Here is a 20,499-nt window from a genome sequence, read left to right on the forward strand (position 1 = left end):
TCGATCGATCTATCTATATTTTTTTCTTGTTGTAGAACAACAGATGACTCCTGCATCCTTTTCTTGTGAGCTGATAACCCAGGCCAATTGTATGAACCCATTTGGCCCTGCAGGGTGATGTCCAGATTCCCTAGAGTGGCACAGGAGGCTGGTCAGAGTCCAAACCCACACCCTCCTCTCTAGAATCCGCCTCCCACACCTGGGGCTCCTGCCTGCAGGAACTATTTTCAGTTCGCTCATGGCAATGGACAGCCTTTGTCGGTGGTGTTGTCTTGCTCCGTGATGTCCTCCTCCCTCTTCTCCTCCTGGCTGACTCCTTACAGTCCTTCCAAAATGAGTGTGAGTATCACCCCCTTTCCCCTTCTATAAGCTGAAAAAAAATGAGAATGATACCACCTGACATGTTGCCAGGGGGCTCCAGGGCATTTCTGTAGACCTTCCTCAAGCCCTTCTCAGCACAATAAAATTCTGGGATGCTGACTCCTTGTTCATCATCTGGAAGGACCCAGAAAACAGAGGGGAACAGACTCTGATCATCATTGGTGATAGACTCTGGCAGCAGCCCAAGGAACCCCTGGTTTGTACCCACACCTGGGAGTGGCCAGGCTGGTTCCCACAGCATCTTTTTAACAGCTGCTGAAGGAAAAATTTAGACAATTGAAAAAAAAAAAAAAAAAGTAGTCAATGAATTGGAGACATCTGTGGACATCAATAACCAAAACAGTTACTTTATTAAAACAATTTCTAACGCTTTCATAATTCAAAAATTAAAATAGTTATAGCCATTACTACTTTGCATTACATGTTATAATAATGTGTTAGTGTTTTTGTATAGTGTCTTTGTGTAATACTTGACTTTCAGCAGTGGGTCACCCAGCAGGGAGGTGGGTGCCTTGTGGAAGTGGAGAGGATGCCAATTTAGAGGACCCAGATTTCACTTTCTGGTTGAGTGATTGGGCAAATACCCAATTTTTCTAGAGCTTCTGTTTCTTTTTGTCTAAAATGTCAGTAATAGGCGAGCCTCCCCGGCATTGTTTGGAGGCCAAATGATAGCATGATTGTGAAAAGCGCTTTTGTAAATTGTAGCATGCTCGAAGAGAGTAAAAAAAAAAAAAAATGGTGGTATTATTTCGGAGAATGTTACAGGAACTTATACAGTATACCGCTGCCCACGGTTAACCTGGAAACGCTAATTCAGGGAACTCGTCAGCGGCACCGCAGGAAACTTGTGCAGCAAAATCCTTTTGGAAGCAGGGGAGAAAATCCCACGGAATGAAGGAGAAACGCAAATCAAACCTCGCGGAGACTCTCCTTGAAAGATTACGGGATGAAAAATTAACTTGGCACAGTTGGGGGTGGGAATGTGGACGCCTGCCCTGGATGCCCCGTCTTCGGCCTCCGGACACTTTCCTTCCCCAAAGCCATTTTAGTCAAAGGTCATGTGTGAGTCTTGTCAAAGGCCAGCTTCCAATGGAATCATTGTCCCCCGGGACAGCGGCCCCCTGACTACATCTGCATTGGAGAAATCCCAAAAGCAAACGGCCCAGTGCAAACAAGAGCAGCCCGGGGCAGCCGTCCCGGGGCAGAGCTCACAGGTCCGCCGGGCCGCAGCAGAGGCCGCGTCCGCAGCGCCCGGGGCCCGACCAGGCGCCCAGACGCCCGCAGCATGACCCGCCGCGCCGATCGGGTACGGTAGGCGCCTCTCTCTTCCCGTCCTCCATTGCTGGGGCTCCCGAGTCCAAGCTGCCGTTCTGCCAGCCGGGAAACCTTGCAAGGGGCCTCCAGATTTGCCGGAAAACGGTCCCTGTTGGGCTGCGTTCCCGTGCACTCAGCTGGAGCATTTGCAGGCGCGCCGGATGCAGAGCTTAACTCGTTCCGAGTTTCCGTTGCCAGGGAATGTTTGGGTTTGCGAACACTGCGCCTCTCGTTTCTGGAAAACGAGCCGGTGGAACTGGCGGAGAGGGGTGGTGGACGAGTCTCCGTTCACCAGAGCTCGAACCCGTGCCAAGCGGGAGCTCCCCGGGGGCCCAGCCAGTCTCGGGGTGCTGTGAGTGTGAGTTCTCACCTCCCGCGGCCGCGAGAGGCTCCGCGTTTTGTTTATTACCTGTCGGACAACGGCTTTTTGCAGGAGGGATGGGGAGTTTTAAAGCCATCTGTTTCGGTAATGTTCTCTGGGAGCCTACACTTGCGTCCAAAGGAAACAGAATCATCTCGCAGATGGAGGGAGCCCCTTCCACAAGGCGGGGTCCCCCTCCCGGGCGCCACAAAGGAAAGATTTGATTGGCGTGCACACAGCCGGGCGGCCGGTCTCTCGGCCCTTTGTACTTAACTATTTGAACAAGTCTTGCAAATGGATCTGGCTAATTTTGGATAAGAGTGGAGGGAACCTGGGGTCTCGGCGGAGTAGGGGTGCTTTTGATCTGGACTTGGAAACCTCCCAGGGCAAACAGAGCAGGTGGGGAGGATCGGAAGGGGCGGTGGGCACAGCCCGCGCTCGGGCGCTAGCGGCGGGTCAAAGGGTTTCGGCCGCTGCACTGCCACACTCTGGTTTCAGTTTAACAGGTTAAGCCCAGAGCCATTTCTCACTGATAAAGGGAATGAAAACAAAAGGCTTTCTAGCGCTCAGCAGGACGGAGAGGGAAGCCGGCGGGGGTATTTGTTTATGTCGTTTACCGCACGCACGCCCAGCTGCACACAGCACCGCAGCTCTCCACGCTGCAGTTCCTGAGATGTTAACTGAGCCGCTGCCCTCCCTCCCCTGCAGCTGCCATCTCCATTTTGTCGTCCACCTTCCCACTGCACTTCTCCAAACGGCGGGTGACACTGGGCGTCTCCACGCCGTCACCGCCCAGTTACTGCTTCCCTGCTCTTCAGCTGGCGTCTACCCTCGCTTCTGAACGTCCACCCTCGCTTCTGAACGCAAAGCTCGGTCAGGGCCGCCGGAGACCTCTCTGAACCCTAGAGCAAGTTCATCTCTCCGCCGGCCTCTCTGTGTCATTTTGAACTGTTGCTCGTCCCCTCCCCCACCCCCGCTCCATGTCATCACTCTCTCCTGGGTTCTGTGATACCACACTTTCCTGGTCTCCTCTGACTTTGTAGTGCCTTTCAGAGGTCCTCTCTGCATGGGCATTGGCGGATCCGACTGTTCAAGATTCTCTTCCCCTGGGAGATCTCATCTATTCCCATGGCTGCAACCATTAGGTACAAATCTGGGGCCCACCCTGATCTTTCTTCTAAATACCAGCCTTTAATACAGAATGTCTCCACTTTGATGTCCCTAGGAGCACATTGAAATCAGCAGGCCCAAAACTGAATTTGTCTTCTCCCCCCTCCTCCCAGGCCTGCCCCTCCTCTTCCACTGGCCACTACTCAAATGGCCTCCCCAGTGTCTGGGCCAGACACGACAGAATCGTCCTAGGTGACTTCTCTCTTTCATTCTCCACACCTGATCAGTCTCTACCCTACCTGCTCAATATAATTCACATGCACAACCCTCCGTCTTACCTGCCACGGTTTTGGTTGAAATCAGTACCACCCCCAAATGGATTCTGGTCACAACTTCCCATTAGTCTCATTTGAGGCCAGCACTACCCATCTCGTGCCCTCTATCTTGTCACCATACTATGTCCAATGAGCTTTCTAAAACGCAAATATCATCGTACAGATCTGTTCTGAAAAGTCGTCTGTAGATTCCTTTTTTTTTTTTCCTTTTGAGAGTAGTGTTGGCAAACACAGGTTCTCCACGACTTGCCTTTCACCGTCCCCTTCTTATCCTTCACTTCCTCTCCACATTTTATGCACGTTTTTTTTGAAAATGTAGGCACATTAAATTATTTATAAAACATGACTTTCCTCCTTGTCCTTCTCTTAGGTCAATGTCTAACTTCTATTTTCTCCTGAAGAATCAGCTGAGAGCTACTTTCTTTTAGAAACCACCCAGACCATCTGCTCTCCATCCTCCAGAATGGGTTAGGTACCCCTCCCATATTTTTCCAGAGCTTTCTTTATTCCTTCTTTCAGAGCGTTCACCCTTCTTTCTTGCAAATATCTATTTGTCTGCCTCCTACTAGCCTGTAAACTCCTCAACTGCAGGGATCAGCTCTTTTTGTCTTAGCATCAGCCCAGCTGGGATGCTCAACGAATTTGCGTGAATTCTTGCGCAGTTCTTGCCAGTGACTGTTATGTTCAGGCATTGACTAGGATGATCGAGATACAATCTGTAAATACAATATGATCAAGAACAAAGAGCGAAGGTCAACAATGATTATCAGGAAAAGTCATAGTCTTCATGGTTTTAACAAAGGAAGGGTTTAGACTTTCTAGGTATTTGAGATAATCCCCCAAGTCTCCAGTTCTACCAACTCACTCTCCAGTCCACATCTCAACTAATGAGTGTCTCAGACTGCTACCTGCATCTATCCTAACCTTATCCAAGACCGGGAAAAGCTGCATGAAAAGTCTTTTCCAATTTTGCTTTGGCTTTGTGAAGGCAAAGGAATCCTTTGCATGGAATGGCATGGGAAGAGGGTACTGAAGGCCAAGATATGTGGGCTTCTGAGCCTTTTGATAAGGTGGTACCTGAGACACAAGCTGGTGTCTTCTGATACCAGAGAATGTCTGCAAGGCCTGGGAAGGCACCAGCAGGTGAGATCTCTAAGGGCGGCTTGGGCATGGTAGAGGCTCTGGGAGACGAGAGATGAGAAAATGCAGCTTTGGTTTTCCAAAGAGAGAAAGATATGTGTCTGAAACTCTAGACAGAGGTGAGTGACAATTAGGTTCTATAGAGAGTTTTTGAAACTGCAAGCTGTTCTCACTTGGAGCCATGGTCCTTTTGAGATCTGGATGGACATCACCCTTCTCAGCAAAAATGGACAATATGCAGCACAAGGCACTTTCTGTAAACTTTCAGGAAGTTCATACAAGTCCACTCTTGGATTCCTTTGAGTTGACATGAACCTCAGGTTAAAAATCTCTAGTCAAAGGATTAATTCATTCAACAGACATTTGGGAGGGTAGGTGGTGATTAGTAGGAGCCAGCACATGTCCAATTAAGTGTATTTTCTCTTTTGAGAGGATCCCAGTGTAATGTGTGGTATTGAATCTGGAGTCACAGGACCTGGGCTCACATCCCTGCTCTGGCACTCACTAGGTGTGTGACTTTCTCTCTGAATCAGAGTTGTATTGTTTATTAAAAAGGGATAATAGGTATTGGGGGTTTTAACTAAAATAAAGCACCTTGGATATGGTTGTACAGAATTATCATCAATCAATTAAAAAACCTTGATTTTAGGAAGGGCCCCGATCTTGCAAAATTCTTCTGGATTAGAAGGATGCACGTGGGTTAAATTAATACCCGGTTGAACGCATTTGTTAAAGGAGATTGGATTGGCAGGTGGATGTCTTTGGTGGTATGCTCTGGGCTGTGTCCTTACCCCGCTTTTATTCAATGTCGTTGATGTCCATAAAGGCATAACACATTGATCACATTTGCTTAGAAAAGGGCATAAGGATTAGGGGTCCAGAAGCTATCAATCAGTTGTGGTCTATTTTGCCTTTTTAGATTGTAGGGAAGTATGCAGAAATAGATACAAAATGTATTTTGTGTGGATCATAAAAGTCAATTGCAAAATTACTGGGTATATCTGTGTGAGACAGAGAGCGAGAAAGGGATGGGAGAGTGAGAGATAAGAGAGGAAGCGGGATAGAGAGAGGGAAAGAGAGAGGAGGGACAGAGTGGAGGGGGAGGAAGTGACAGAGAGGGAAAGTTCGGGATAGAAGTTGTGGTTTCATATAGTTAAGATTTAGGAGTTTAAACTGACAATAAAACCAATAGTGATATGTTTCTTCTAAAATAATGTTAGGTTTTATGTAAAAAGATATAGAAAATAGAACATGGAAGGTGACAGTCATTCTCTGTATTGTGCAGACTGTATCAGAACAATTGTGTCTAGTTCTGATGGATACATATTAATTCATTAGCATTTATTAATTTTTGTAAGTTTATTTTTTGAGAAGGAGAGAGAGAGAGTGGGGAAGGGGCAGAGAGAGAGAGGGGGACAGAGGATTGGAAGCAGGCTCTGTACTGACAGCACAGAGCCTGATGTGGGGCTCGAACTCACAAACCATGAGACCATGACCTGAGCCAAAGTTGGACACTTAACCGACTGAGCCACCCAGGCACCCCCATTAGCATTTTTTTTAAAGCATTTATTATGTACCAATCATTGTGCCAGATGCTGATGATTAATGGTGCTGAAAATGGTAGACCTGCCTTCATGGAGTTCACAGTCTGGCAAAGGTGCCAGAAGAATAAGGAGATGATTTCAATTCAATGTCATACTTGCTTTCATAGGGGAAGCTTAGATCCCTGTGGAACCACCTAGGAAGAGATATTTAATCCAAGCTTAATGGGACCAGGGTAGACTTTTAGAGGAAGTGACGTTTAAACTGAGACCCAAAGGCTGAGTAAGGATTCTCAAGAGTGCAGGAGGGAAGAGTTCCAGGCAAACGTAACGGTACCCTTCAGTAGGCTGAGGGCAAGACGCCTGTTCAAGGAACTGAAAGAGGGGATGCAGAGGGCTGAGGGGATGAGAGAGATGAGATAGAGTGGTGGTAGGAGCTAGAACTAGAGCTGTAATTGATCCTTAGGAGAATAGGGAATCATTGAAGACTGTGAACAGGGCAGGGTCCCAATCAGTTTTGTGTTTTGGAAAGATCGTTCTGGCTGCTGAATGGACAGTGGCTTGGAGAGATGGTTGACGAGGGAAGTGTTGTGGTAATATAAATAAGAGAAGATGGTGGCCCCATCCCCAATGGGAGCAGGAAAAGGACAGGCGTGGAACAACTCAAGAGCGAACTAGGAGATAGGAAGCAAGTAGTGACCTACTGTGGGAATGCTGTAGGGAGGGCGGCTACAGGACATTTCAGCTGCAGAGGAGAGGATCTAGAAGGCTAGGATGTCTGTCTTTACATCTTTTACTCTCATGTGGAAGAGAGATTAGCATTGTGTTTCTCTCTCTGAGATGGCAGAGCTGGGCCAAATGGGTGGGAGAGTCAGGGAGATAAATTTCAGCTCAATACAAGGAGGAATTTTCTTTCTTTCTTTCTTTCTTTCTTTCTTTCTTTCTTTCTTTCTTTCTGTCTGTCTGTTTATTTATTTTGAGAGAGAGAGAGAAAGAGAGAGAGGCAGGGGCAGAAAGAGAGAAAGAATCCCCAGCAGGCTCCACACTGCCAGCATAAAGCCCCACGTGGGGCTCAAACCCACGAACTGCGAGATCATGACCTGAACCAAAATCAAGAGTCAAACATTTAACCGACTGAGCCACCCAGGCGCCCACGAGGAGGAATTTTCTAACAGAGCTGTTCCAAGGCAATAAGCATTTTGTCACAGATATTTGAACAAAAACAAACACTTTGTAACTATTCTTGGCCAAGTTGGAGAGGCAGGAATAGAGGTGGCCTGGCTGGATGGGCACTGACATTTTCTTCCAACACAAAGATTCCAGGATTCTGTGTGTGAAATTCCAATATCTCAGCCTGGCTGGTGTGATCCAAGCCTTTGTAGGGCAGCCATGGGTCCTGGTTTCCCTGCATGGTCCTGGTGCCTACTGTCTCCTGGTAGCTACTTCTAGTCCTCACTTTCACTGCTGAAGGGCCTTAGTTTGAACAATAAATTTCCTGACAATTCATGCCCTTGACTTAATATTCCTGCCTGGTCCCCTGGCATCCTGTTAGAAACCCTAGGAACTACTCATACTGAACTATTTGTTACTTTCAGAGGAGACTCAGCGTTTTTGCTGCCTGTTTGTTTACTTATGACCTTTCTAATGTCAGGACCACCCCTCCTCTGTCTAACCTATTACTTCATTGAGAATATACTTTTTCATTAAGGCCTAACCTAAATTAAATGCTGAATTTTTGTCAAGCCTTCCTTTAACGTCATAGGCTGCATTTTAGTGTTGAGTATGTAATTATTTTTTTATACCTATTTGATCTTCTTCTATTATCCCCTAGAAGCCCAGTACTAAGAACTGTGAAAAATGCAGTAACCCTATGGTATGAATGGTGCTATGTCTAAGGCAAGAACCTTTCAGAAGGGAATTTCTATTTATTAAAAAAAAGTCATATTTTCATTTTGTAAGTGATACATGCATTTTGTAGAAAAAAGTTAAATAAGGAAAATACCAAGAAGAAACAAAATATTGTCCACATCTTAGTACCTGGAGATAAGCATATTAACACAGGGGTGAATATCTTTCTCTAGGTTAATGCACATGTAGATTTAAAATCAGAATCATGGGCGCCTGGGTAGCTCAGTCAGTTAAGTGTCTGACTCTTGGTTTTGGTTCAGGTCATGATCTCATAGTCTATGAGTTCGAGCCCCACAACAGGCTCTGTGCTATCAGTGTGGAGCCTGCTTGGGATTCTCTCTCTCCCTCTCTCTGTGGCCCTCTCCCACTTGTACTCTAAACAAACAAACAAACAAATAAATAAATAACTTAAAAAGAATAAAATCAGAATCATGCAAATCCTTCTGTAACTGTTTTTCCTTTAACAACATACCAAGAATATTACCCGATGCCATTTATATATTTTTCAAAAACATGATCTTCAATGGGTGTATTGTGTCCCATTCTGTTGCCTCATTGTGTGTTTAACAAACTCCTCTTGGTGGACATCAGGCTGTTTCCACTTTTTTGATAGTATAAAAAATGTTATGATTACCCCCAGAGACACATGTCCATGCACCCATATATCTATTCTGTAGGGGACATTTATAGTTTCTAAAGTGGTAAGACAGTTTATGACAAAAACAGGATACTGAGTTGCTAAGAAAGGATGAGTTAAAAAAAGTCTGATTTCACTTTTAAAAACTTAATTCCTATTCTGTGTTATATAGATGTATTTATAAGATATTTATACATGTGGACATACTTATTAGCTTTTTTTTGAAATTTAATGAGGGCATCTGATTTGGAAACGTGTCAACAATAGGTAAGCTTGATGCAGAAGTGAGACGTAGCCAATAAATGTCTTTTTTTTAAAGAATTGAGTTTGAAATCTACAAACTTCAGTATCTCTGTGACTATCAGTATGACAAAATTTTATTCCCAAGCCAAATATAAGGAAAAATGGTGACATGTATGTTATAAGATAAAGATAATTTTCTAAAAAGAAGGACACTGCCTAATGTTTCGGTGTCTAGAGAAGGTATGTGGCCATGGCCTTAGATCCTTACTCTGAAGTAAATAATTTATCATCTTAGACACTCAGCAAGCAGGTAGGTCTCCATTTTAAAGTGAAATGTTTTCATCTGGAAGCAGGCGTTGGTTGGGAAACACTGTGAATGAATTTGGTGACTTTTTAACAAAATAAATAGAAGATGTTGTCATGGGTTGAATTGTGTCTTTCCCTTGTCTTCCTCTACCCCCAACCAGTTGAAGTTCTAACCCCAAATACCTCAGAATGTGACCTTATTTGGAGGTAAGGTTTGTATTAGTCTGGACACAATCAATAAGTCTCACACACACACACACACACACACACACACACACACACGCACACATCTTCTATTGATAAACTCTATCTTTATCTCTCTGTCAGCTAATATAGAAAGAGTTATTATAGGAATTGGCTCATATGATTGTGGAGGCTGAGAAGTCCAATGATCTGTTGTCCACAAGCTGGAGAATCATGCAAACTGGTGGTGTAATTTAGTTTGAGTCCAAACAATGAGAGGCTGATGGTGTAAGTCCCAGTCTAAGTCTAAAGGTGTGAGAACCAGGAATGTAGATATATGAGGGCAGAAAAAGATGGTTGTAGCAGCTCAAGCTAAAAGAGCAAATTTGCTCTTCTCCTCCTTTTTCTATTCAGGACCTCAGTGTATTGGATGATGCATTGGTGAGGGTGATCTTTTCTACTCAACTGATTCAAATGCTAATCTCTTCCAGAAACACCCTCACAGACAGACCCAGAAATGTTTTACCAACTATTGGGGCATCCCTTAGCTCAATCAAATTGGCACATAAAACTAACCATCACAGGGTCTGCACAGAGGTAATCAAAGTAAAGTGAGATCATCAGGGTGTGTCCTACTCCAGTATGACTGGTGTCCTTATAAAAAGGGGAAATTTGACATAGAGGATCTCTTCCCTCTATGAATATTCTTCCTGTGGGAAGAAACACAGGGAGAATATGGCCATCTACAAAGCCAAGAAGAGAGACCTGGAACAGATCCCGCCCTCACAGCCCTCACAGGGATCACAGGGAACTGACCCTGCCGACATCTTGACTTCGGACTTTCAGCCTCCAGCACTGTGAGTCAATACATTTGTGTGGCTTAAGCCATTTGTGATACTTTGTCATGGCTTTCTACAGACTTAGATTAATACAGATTTCATGAGAGCTTAATTCCCCTAGCATGGTTTCAGCTGGTAACACTCAATACATTATTTTGCTCTTCAGTCACCAGAGATTCTGCTATTATCCATAGGAATGATAGATGACAGAGTCTTGCTATTTCCAGTTAGCAAAGCATTTCCATATCCATGATCTCCTCTGACCCTGACCAAAGCATAAGAGATGATAATTCTTATATCTCTGTTTTAGGGATAGGAATTGGAAGTTGAGACGAGATCAAGGTTGTACAGCTTGGAAGTGGTCGAGCTGAAACTCAAACATGGACTTTTGATTCTAAATACTATACTATTAATTAAAACACAGTGCCTCTCACCTTCATGGACATGCCAAATACCATCTTTTGTCTTTAAAGTTTGAAAAGATATGGGCTGTGGCATGCAAAGCACATCTCTCTCTCTCTCTCTCTCTCTCTCTCTCTCTTTTTCTAAATCCCCTGAGAAAGATTTTATAATCTGACTTGTTGGAAGATATCTGATGCCTGAAGGCACCAGCTCCTCCTCCCACATCTTCATTATCAAATATTTATCAGGAATTTAGGCGCCAGTGTTTATGTGCGCAGAATATTTCTTCTCCACTCAGAAGCTTTGTTTACTGCCAAACTGGGCTCTCTTAGTACACAGTTTGATTGCTGACAAATCCAATTGCAAAACTTTGGACGTGTTGGACATAATTGGGTTTTTCCATCATTAATACTGCTCAGATATTAATTCAACATAGTGACATGAGGGGTGCCTCACAGTTTCCAGAAGCTGCTTGACTTTAATCAGCAGGAACAAATGCAAGATTATTGCACTTTTTCCTTGGGTGACCTAAGCTTGTTCTTGGCACCCGTGAGCGCAGAGCACTGGTTGTCTTATAAGTATTTCAGTGGCTTCTACCCAGGGGACTTATTAGTTTTGAACCTTGGGGATAATTCCATAAGAATGTAATTCTTTTCTTCGCTGAAGGAACAAAATGTTGCTTGTGTTGGGTTATTCTTGTTATGCGATAAAACCGGTGATTTCCAAATTGCAGAATCATAGAAGCCTATAGGTAGTTTGTCAGATTTAGGAAAAAAACAGACAAGCAAAACAAGACAGGCAACAACAACAATGGGAAACCTCAGGATTTCCCGGTTAAATTTGTATTTCAAATAAACAATAAATTATTTTTTAGTTTAAATATGTCCAAAATATTGAAAACACTAAAATCTATTGTCTCTGGAAGTTCTTCCTATAAAGTAAAATTAGGAGTAGAGTGTTGGTAATTTCCCAGTATTTCTTTTTTTTTTTTTTTTTTTTTTCAATGTTTATTTATTTTTGGGACAGAGAGAGACAGAGCATGAACGGGGTAGGGGCAGAGAGAGAGGGAGACACAGAATTGGAAACAGGCTCCAGGCTCTGAGCCATCAGCCTAGAGCCTGACGCGGGGCTCGAACTCCCGGACCGCGAGATCGTGACCTGGCTGAAGTCGGACGCTTAACCGACTGCGCCACCCAGGCGCCCCGGTAATTTCTCAGTATTTCAAAAGAGTTTATGAAAGTTATACATTTACCCATGTAAGGCTTCAGAGGTTCCTGACGATGTTAAATTAACTTAGTTTTGGTTGGGTTTTTTTTGGACCAACTTGAAAGCACTAGTCATCTTATGATGAAACCATAATTATACTATCTTTTTTGATGACTTCTTGTATTCTAAGGATCGTCCAAAGCACATACATTATCTCATGTAATCTTCAAAGCCAAAGATTGGCAAACTATAGCCCTGCTCTGGTGGCTGTTTTGTAATAAAGTTTTATTGGAACACAGTCACCCCCATTTGTTTCTGCAGAGTCCGTGTGTGATTTTACGCTACAATAGCAACTTGAATAGTTATGATAGTGATCATTGCATGGCCTGCAAGATCTAAAATATTTATCATCTGGCCCTTTACAGAAAAAGTTTGCCTACATCTGCTCAAAACCACCCTGGGATGGAGTTCCTGTTATTCTCATTTTTAGAACGAGGAAAAGTGAAGGCCTGAAGAGGTTAAATAACTGGCCAAGGTCTCATAGTTCTTAGGAGGCCAATGCCTTATCCATGAAGCATCTGGGGCTTCTCACAGCTCTTAGAATTCAAACTAAGGTCTGTTAGATTCCAAAACTTCTGCTCTTACTACAGGTGGTCTGGAAGGTTGGTTGTAGATTGCATTTGTCCTAAATGGGCTTAGCAGTGGGGAACTGATTTGTAATTTTTTATTTAATACCCTTCATCTCAAAGACAAGGCAGATCTGGTGGGTAGTGTTTAAGTGCTCAGGCTCTGGAGCTGCCACTGTTTAAGCCCCGTGTCTACCACTGAATTTCTCTGTACCTCGGTTTCTGCCCCCATCAATTACAGATGATAACAGTACCTATATGCGTGATTGTTCCTCAAGTTCAATGAGTTGATGTCTACAAAGAAATCAGAAGAATACATGACATGTAGTCTACAAGACATTTGTTACTTTTTTTTAATTATTAGTTTTTAAAATGTTTATTTATTTTTGAGAGACAGAGCATGAGCAGGGGTGGGGCAGAGAGACAGGGAGACACAGAATCCGAAGCAGGCTCCAGGCTCTAAACTGTCAGCACAGAGCCCGACGTGGGGCATGAACTCACAAACCACGAGATCATGACCTGAGTGGAAGTTGGACGCCTAACCGACTGAGCCACCCAGGGGCCCCTGTTCTTTTTATTTCAAATAACTGTCATCTCAAACTTGGGGTTAAAAAAGAGTTTGGCAAAGTTGAGCTTATCTGCTGCGGTTGGTTGACAGGACACCGCAACCAGGAGATCTACAGAGCATGGCGGCCCCTGCTTGTCAGGTAACAGCTAAGATAGACGCTCTTCCAGCTTCTCTGTGAGAGATGTCTTCGGCCTAACTATGTCTTTTAGTCCTTGGCTAGCCACGTTTGCCTTGGGAAGGCATGTTGTGAGATGTTACAGGATGTTCATCCAGTGCTCACTGGATCCTAAACCCCTTATTACTATTACCCTCGATTATTTATAGTCTTGACGTCCACTCCCCGTGGCTCTAAATTCACTAAAAATGTAGTCAGGCTGCCAGAGGATGACCTTCCTAAATAACACAAGGCAAGCAATTTTCCTAAGAAACACCTCGATCTATAATTTGATCCTTAGGCAAAAACAAGGAAAAAAAAGTTTTTCCCAGTATTCCTCACCCTCCAAAGCAACTTTTGTGTATGGAATCACTGGGAGTAAAATCTCTATGTAGAACATAATAAGCATGTTAGAATGGCCTTGATCTTTTGAGGGGATTAAGGATTAAAGTTATTCCCTGAGAGGGATGGGAGCAGAAGGCTTGAAAAATCTAGAAAAATTTCTGACATTGTATACAGACACTTCAGTGGTTAGTCAACATGAAGTAACTAAAGACATGGTTGAAGCTCCTGGAGGCTTTGTTAAAGTGAAGCGACATAAGTGTGCGTGGGCATCAGCCGCAAGGTTCTGCAATTTTCCCAGCATTTCTTGGGTGCCTGGGGACAGGGACAAGAAAGTGGCATTATTTTTCTAGCGTTGAGGCTTAGCACTCCTCTAGGATCCAGAGAGTTCTTGAGAACTCTGGCCTTGGGGGCCAGACTGGGTAGGGATGGAGGGACAGAAGAAGGCCCAAGCCAACTCTGCTGCCATTTCACAGGAAAGTAAAACTGTAAGACACTTTCCTGATCCCTTTCCTCCTCTGTCTGAATCCTCTACACTCTCTTTACAATTTCCTTCCTCTTTCTTCACCGTCCTCTTCCTTTGTTAATATATTCAGCCAGTATTAATTGAATGTCTCTGTGTGCCAGTCACCATGCTAGGCTCTGAACGTAAGAGGAAAGAGGCATAGACTCACTAATATTGTGGAGCTTACAGTCCAGTGGGAGAGGCATACATGCCAAGAGTTAGGGTAAGTATTCAAAGACAAATAGGTGGGGGGAGAAAGGGAATAACAAGATGACTGGGAAGCAACAGGGTCAAGGGCTCTCTGGGCTGAGAACTGAAGGTTGAAAGAGAGCAGAGAAGTCTGATGAGTTAGTTTCCAAACCCATCCAGCTAGTGAGTGGCCACACTGAAGTTTGAACCCGGGTTTGCCTGACTCTAAGCTCTATCCACTTTGCCCTAAATCTTAACCCAAAGAGAATTATACTTGCTCTCAAACTTAGTGCTTTCCACTTAGTTGTGTTGTACTCCTGCGAAGCAACCTGAATAATATGAAGGAAAATCATTCATTCATTCACCCCATCTGATCATCGACAATGGGTTAGCACAATGTGCACATAAGTGCAAAGTGCAGCTGTGAGCACCATTGCTGAGGAGTGCTGAGGAAAGCATTGTTAGGCTGGAGTTGACGTGATACAGCCAGTCGGCAAGCCCTTCAAATTCATCACAATGCCCCCTTTACTCCACAGGATCGACCCTTATTAACATGCAGGCCATGTGCATCCTACTTGCTTATTCCTTTGATTCCTAGACAAACACCAGCCTAATAAAGAGGCAAACAAGTCTGTGCAAGACACAAGTCTGCCTGGGAATGCAGGTATTTCTGAGAGATTAGGCTGAGGCTAGCAGGTTGCCACTGGATGTCTCTTGGTACTCTGGGGGTCAAGGGTAATATTGCTCACAATGCTAATTATACACTGAGACCCACTGCCAAGTGAGGCTGAGAAGGTATGAAAATGAGAATGGGTGGCCATCTTGCTTTCTGCCTGGGGAATGTGGCTGGTCCACATGCAGAAAGTTCAACACTTTCTGTGCCAGATGCTGTAGAACTTGCAGGAGATGGTGGAGATGCAGTCCCTGTCCTCAAGAAACTTTCAGTTCAGTGAAAAGAATTTCAGACGGAACAAATACAACAGAAGGGGCAAGGTCAGGTGGAAAGATCAGGGACTTCAAACCATTCGGACTGCATTTCAATTCTATCCCCATCACTTACTGTGTAGCTGTGAGCAGATTATTTAATCTTTCTGGGTCTTGGTTCTTCACTCGTAAAATATGATTCTTTACTTCATGCTATTTTATAACCACCTTCATAGATGGTGTTATATTTATTATTGTCACCATGAGAATATGGCAGATTGTTGTTTTAACACTGGACGACTTTTGGCAAATTATTCAAACTCTTCATCTGTAAAATAGGATAATCCTAATGGCTTTATTTGCGTAGTTCAAGGGCCAACTGCATTCTCTCCTTGTTCCCACCATCCTGTTTTATTCTTTATTCATAGCTCTTGTCAGTAATTGACATATTTGTATAATTTATGACTTTTCCATCCAACAAAATATAAGCTCCATGAGTAGGCACTTGGGTTATTTTGTTAATTGCTGGTGTCTTTTCTGCCTAAAACAGTATTTGCTGCATAAATGGATGAATGAGCAAGTTCATGTTAGATGTTTGGCCAGTGGTTGACTCCCGGTAGGGGTTACTGTGCTCAGTGCCCTTATTATGATTAGATTGTGTTGGGTGCAGTGAGAGGAACCAATACAGAAAGATTGCTCCCAGCTCCGTCAGGCGGCGATCTTTGTCCTTACACTGGCGTCTCAACTGTGTTGTAGTTGAGTAGAACAACTGGGTCATTGTCAATAGGTCACATGAGATTAACTGCAAAAGTAAGAGTGAGAGAATTTTTATCAATTCTCAGGAAGAAGGGGAAACAGCAGCAGGAAGGGAGAGAAGACTGGGAAAAAAAGAGAAAACAGCATCTTTTGCAAAATGCTTTGTTACCTGAGACCATAGGCTACAAGGCTGTGACTGAGACTGGCCAGCCACAAACCTAGAAGGCATGTAAGACAGGCTGCATCAGTCAGATGACACAAATAGAATACATTGGTATAATGGCTCCAACCTGTAGTTGGTGTGAAAATGAGAAACCATCCTTTACAGAGTCCTTCTTTATCTGAACTCTTAAAGGCAATAGAGAAAAACCCTTCAAATGCCCTCCAAATGTGAGGTTGGAGGAATTTTTGTAATAAACCAAATGTATGGTAGCATAGTGTACTATGAAAAGAAGTACTTAGAAGCTAGACTTTGGTTAGGCAGACCTGAGTCTGAATGAATCTGCATCACCTTGGGCAAGTTACTTAAACTTCTTGAGCTTCTGTCAAAAAGAGAAACCAATACGTACTCTGCAAGACTGTGGAGAGGATTTCTGTGCAATGTCTGGCACATTCTATGTGCTCAGTATATGGTAGCTGTTATTATTAACAATCAATACTACAAGGACTATTTTACTTAATCCCCACAACTCAATGAGGGAGGTGCTGGGTTTACTCCCATTTTACATATCTAGAAGCAGAGGTCTGGAGAGATTTCCTAATTCAGGCCACACAGCTAGTGAGCATCTGAGCCATGACTCTAACCAAACCCGACAGCCCAGGATTTTAGTAATTAACAAGTTGTATAACATCTCTCATTAGAGCCACAGAAGTTTAGCGGGACAATATAAGGTCCAGAACTTCTGCATTGTCTTGCATAATACTCTAGTGACAAGCTGAGGTCATTTGTATTTCAACTTTGCAGTGGCTCTCTGTTTATAAAGGATTATAAGAGACCTGTAAGGCTAGGAGAGGCAGTATAAGGTCAGCTTGTCTTATGCCTGTCTTTTAGATGTACCCAAAGTAGATTGCTTAATCTCTTGCTTAAATCCATCAAATGACTTTGTGGAAGGTGTTTCTCCTTTTCTTAGCCTAATCCTGACCAGTGTTCTCTTTCTTTGGCATATTAAATTCCACATGCCAATCCTATACCTGTTTATACCCACCTATAACTATATGTACATTTCCTTCAGGCGATGAAATAGTAAGAACAAAGTGTGTATAAGGATCCTTCCCTTTCTTTTTGATTTATTAAGAAAAAAATAAAATTGAATTCTGGTTGTTTAATTTAATTTGAGTAGCTCTTTGCTGGTCATTACAGACAGAACTTAGCCTCCAAAGACAGTTTTAAAAAGAGAGGTAACTAATAGAAGCCTAGAGTTGGGAAGGACCTAAAATGTTGTATAGCCAATCTTCTTCTGAATTTCCATACTTTGCCATAATTCTTGACCTCACCTACCCAGCCTTTTCTTCAATAGTAACTGTGAGTTCATTTTTGATGAGAGAACTCTGGCAGCACTGATTGCTAGAAAGTTCCTCTTATTGTGAGATGAAGCATGCTTCTCTGTAACTTCTAGTTTTGCCTGAGGAAGTACACAAAATAAAACTCATCTGTCTTGTATTGCCCTTAGAACATTTGAGAAGGACAACCACACCCACCCTCTTCCATCGTCTATGCAAGGCACCCAAGCTGCACAGTCTTCAACCATTGGCCATGGGGGAGCTCATTAAATATCCATTCTCTAAACATCCAATGAGCCTTTTGAAACAAATCAGATTATGTCACTGCCTGATTGAAATCCCCCCAGTCACTTTTCATCACACCCAAAATGAAACACAAAGGCTCCACTGTGACCTGTGAGGTCCTGCATGGACCAGCACCCGATAGCCTCTTTGAGATCATCTGGGATTATTCCCCTGACTCCACTCTAGCCACACAGGCCTTCCTGAACATACTCAGCTATTCCTACTAATTAGGGTCTCATTTGCTGTTCCTTCCCTCACTCTATCCAGATTTTTGTTCAGATGTCATCTCTGCTGAAAGACATTCATTACCACCCAATTGAAAATAGCTACTGCCATTACTCTTTGTTCTCTTGCTTGGCTTTGTTTCCCTTATCATGTATAAAGTATCTGAAATTATATTACATTTCTTCTCCCACTAGAATGTGGGATCTTGAGGCAGAGGATTTGCTCTGTTCACTTTGCATCCCTAACGCCTGATGGCATACAAGATGCTCAGTAAAAATTTGTTGAGTAAATAAGCAAGTGAATGAATGAATGAATGAATGAATGAGTGAATGAATGAATTGGGTAACACCGACTCCTCATCATCTTGGTCATGCCTTTCTCAATGCTGTGTAGTTTTAGTGACTTACTAAAACAAGACATCTAAAATGAAGATGGGAGTCCAGATGGGAGTCTAGGCGGTGCCACCTGAACTTTCCTCTCCTGGGTTGGGCAGTCATTGTCTACTAAAGGGACCCAAGATATAATGAGGTCACTTAGAGTTGTGATCAAGCATGGACTTCTATTGGACTTGCAGGTAACAAAAACTCCCAGCTGTCTTTTATAAAAATTGTTACCAGAGAAACAGCTAAAGGGACAGGAGGGTGGACTTTGTCTCAATTCTGCTGTTTATTTTTTTTTAATTTTTTAAATGTTTTATTTATTTCTGAGACAGAGAGAGACAGAGCATAAGCAGGGGAGGAGCAGAGAGAGAGGGTGACACAGAATCCAAAGCAGGCTCCAGGCTCTGAGCTGTCAGCACAGAGCCCGACGCGGGGCTTGAACTCACGGACTGTGAGCTCATGACCTGAGCCGAAGTCAGACGTTCAAATGACTGAGCCACCCAGGCGCCCCTCAATTCTGCTGTTTAAATAGCATGTGCAGAAAGACCACCTCAGGAGCATAACTGGCAGAATACATGAACTGTATCTATAACACATCCTACAAAAAATCTGTAAGACAGGAAGGTTCCCTGGTACTGGAGTAGAGCAGAGATTGAGTGAACGTATCCTCAGTAGCCCCCACACATACCCACTGCATACCTCTATGACTTAACAGAGTGTGTTTAACAGACTTCCATGTCTTCCAGTTAAAACATGCTTCTTATCTCAGTATCCTTGACATCAAGTAGTACTTGGCACAGAGCAAGGTTTCAATAACCATTAGCTTATGTTGTAGGGAGTGCTCACTAAATCTGCCTTGAATCAATATTATATGAATTTGTAAAATTCTGGTTTCTGGAAGTTTAGGTCACTTGTCTGACAATGATCAGCGTTCTCTCTGATCTCCTAGGAACCTTGAAATGATATGGCCATGACGCCCACGGTTCGGGCCAGTCACTTCCTCATTACTACCCAATTCTTTTTTTGGGTGAGAATTAGGTCAGCCTAGGATAGAAGTTAATCTGTGGCTTCTGGTGTGTTCTGATTTAGGAAACATTGTCAAGTATTAAAACTTATCAAACATTTATCAGATTCTCTACTTTAAAAAAAATTTTTTTTAATGTTTATTTACTTTTGAGACAGAGAGAGACAGAGCATGAGCAGGGAAGGGGCAGAGAGAGAGGGAGACACAGAATGTGAAGCAGGCTCCAGGCTCTGAGCTGTCAACACAGCTGGGGCTCGAACTCACAAACTGTGAGATCATGACCTGAGCCAAAGTCAGACGCTTAACTGACTGAGCCACCCAGGCGCCCCTGGATTCTCTACTTTTAATAGACTCATGTTTCTTGCAGCAAATACTTAATATTCCCATTCCTTTTAGATCTTGCCAGTTTATAATCCTCATTAGGAAATCATGGAGAAGAGAAAACTCCTCCATTTAACAGGTGCTTGAACTTGGACAAGGTGTCTGATATATTTGAGCTTGTTTTCTCATATACTGACAATGATAATAGTGTGAAAGCTTTTAAGGAGATTAAATAAGGCAATATATGTATATATAAGTGTCTCTAGTGTGTTGTCCAGCAAAGAGCAGGCACTTAGGAAATCCTAGCTACCACCTATGGAGTATCTGCTCCATGCCAGGTATGGTACCATTCATCCACACTTGCTTCCCCTCCTTTCATCCTGTCCTGAACTGTCATGATGTCCCAGTCAGAGGTACGTTAGCTCTGCGACTTTGCCTATGAGCGGGCTTTCAGTTTTACTGATCGCAAAGTAGAAACAGTGAGTGAGCCTTCATTCTTCTTATAGGGTTTTTTTTTTTTTTAAGAAGTGTTCTTCAGGGGCGCCTGGGTGGCGCAGTCGGTTAAGCATCCGACTTCAGCCAGGTCACGATCTCGCGGTCCGTGAGTTCGAGCCCCGCGTCAGGCTCTGGGCTGATGGCTCAGAGCTTGGAGCCTGTTTCTGATTCTGTGTCTCCCTCTCTCTCTTTCCCTCCCCTGTTCATGCTCTGCCTCTCTCTGTCCCAAAAATAAATAAACGTTGGAAAAAAAAAATTAAGAAGTGTTCTTCAAATGCAAGGCATTAAAAAAATTGTAG

The 20,499-nt window shown here is 43.5% G+C and overlaps 1 protein-coding gene across 14 annotated transcripts in view; it reads left to right on the forward strand.

Annotated features, from left to right (window-relative positions):
- Window positions 1-223: 223 nt before the first annotated feature.
- Window positions 224-20,499, forward strand: part of ENPP2 (ectonucleotide pyrophosphatase/phosphodiesterase 2) — a 112,475-nt gene continuing 92,199 nt past the window's right edge. For 4 of the 14 annotated variants that reach the window (XM_045453818.1, XM_045453822.1, XM_045453819.1 and 1 more), the window contains exon 1: window positions 224-339. In XM_045453818.1, the coding sequence (XP_045309774.1) occupies window positions 283-339 (57 nt within the window). In that variant the 5' untranslated portion in view covers window positions 224-282. Of the gene's footprint in view, window positions 340-1,136; window positions 1,688-20,499 lie in introns of those variants that run through there. The other 10 variants (XM_045453828.1, XM_045453832.1, XM_045453833.1 and 7 more) reach the window with 4 other exon arrangements.

This window comes from Leopardus geoffroyi, chromosome C3, assembly GCF_018350155.1.
Source record: "Leopardus geoffroyi isolate Oge1 chromosome C3, O.geoffroyi_Oge1_pat1.0, whole genome shotgun sequence".
Taxonomy (NCBI): Eukaryota; Metazoa; Chordata; class Mammalia; order Carnivora; family Felidae; genus Leopardus; species Leopardus geoffroyi.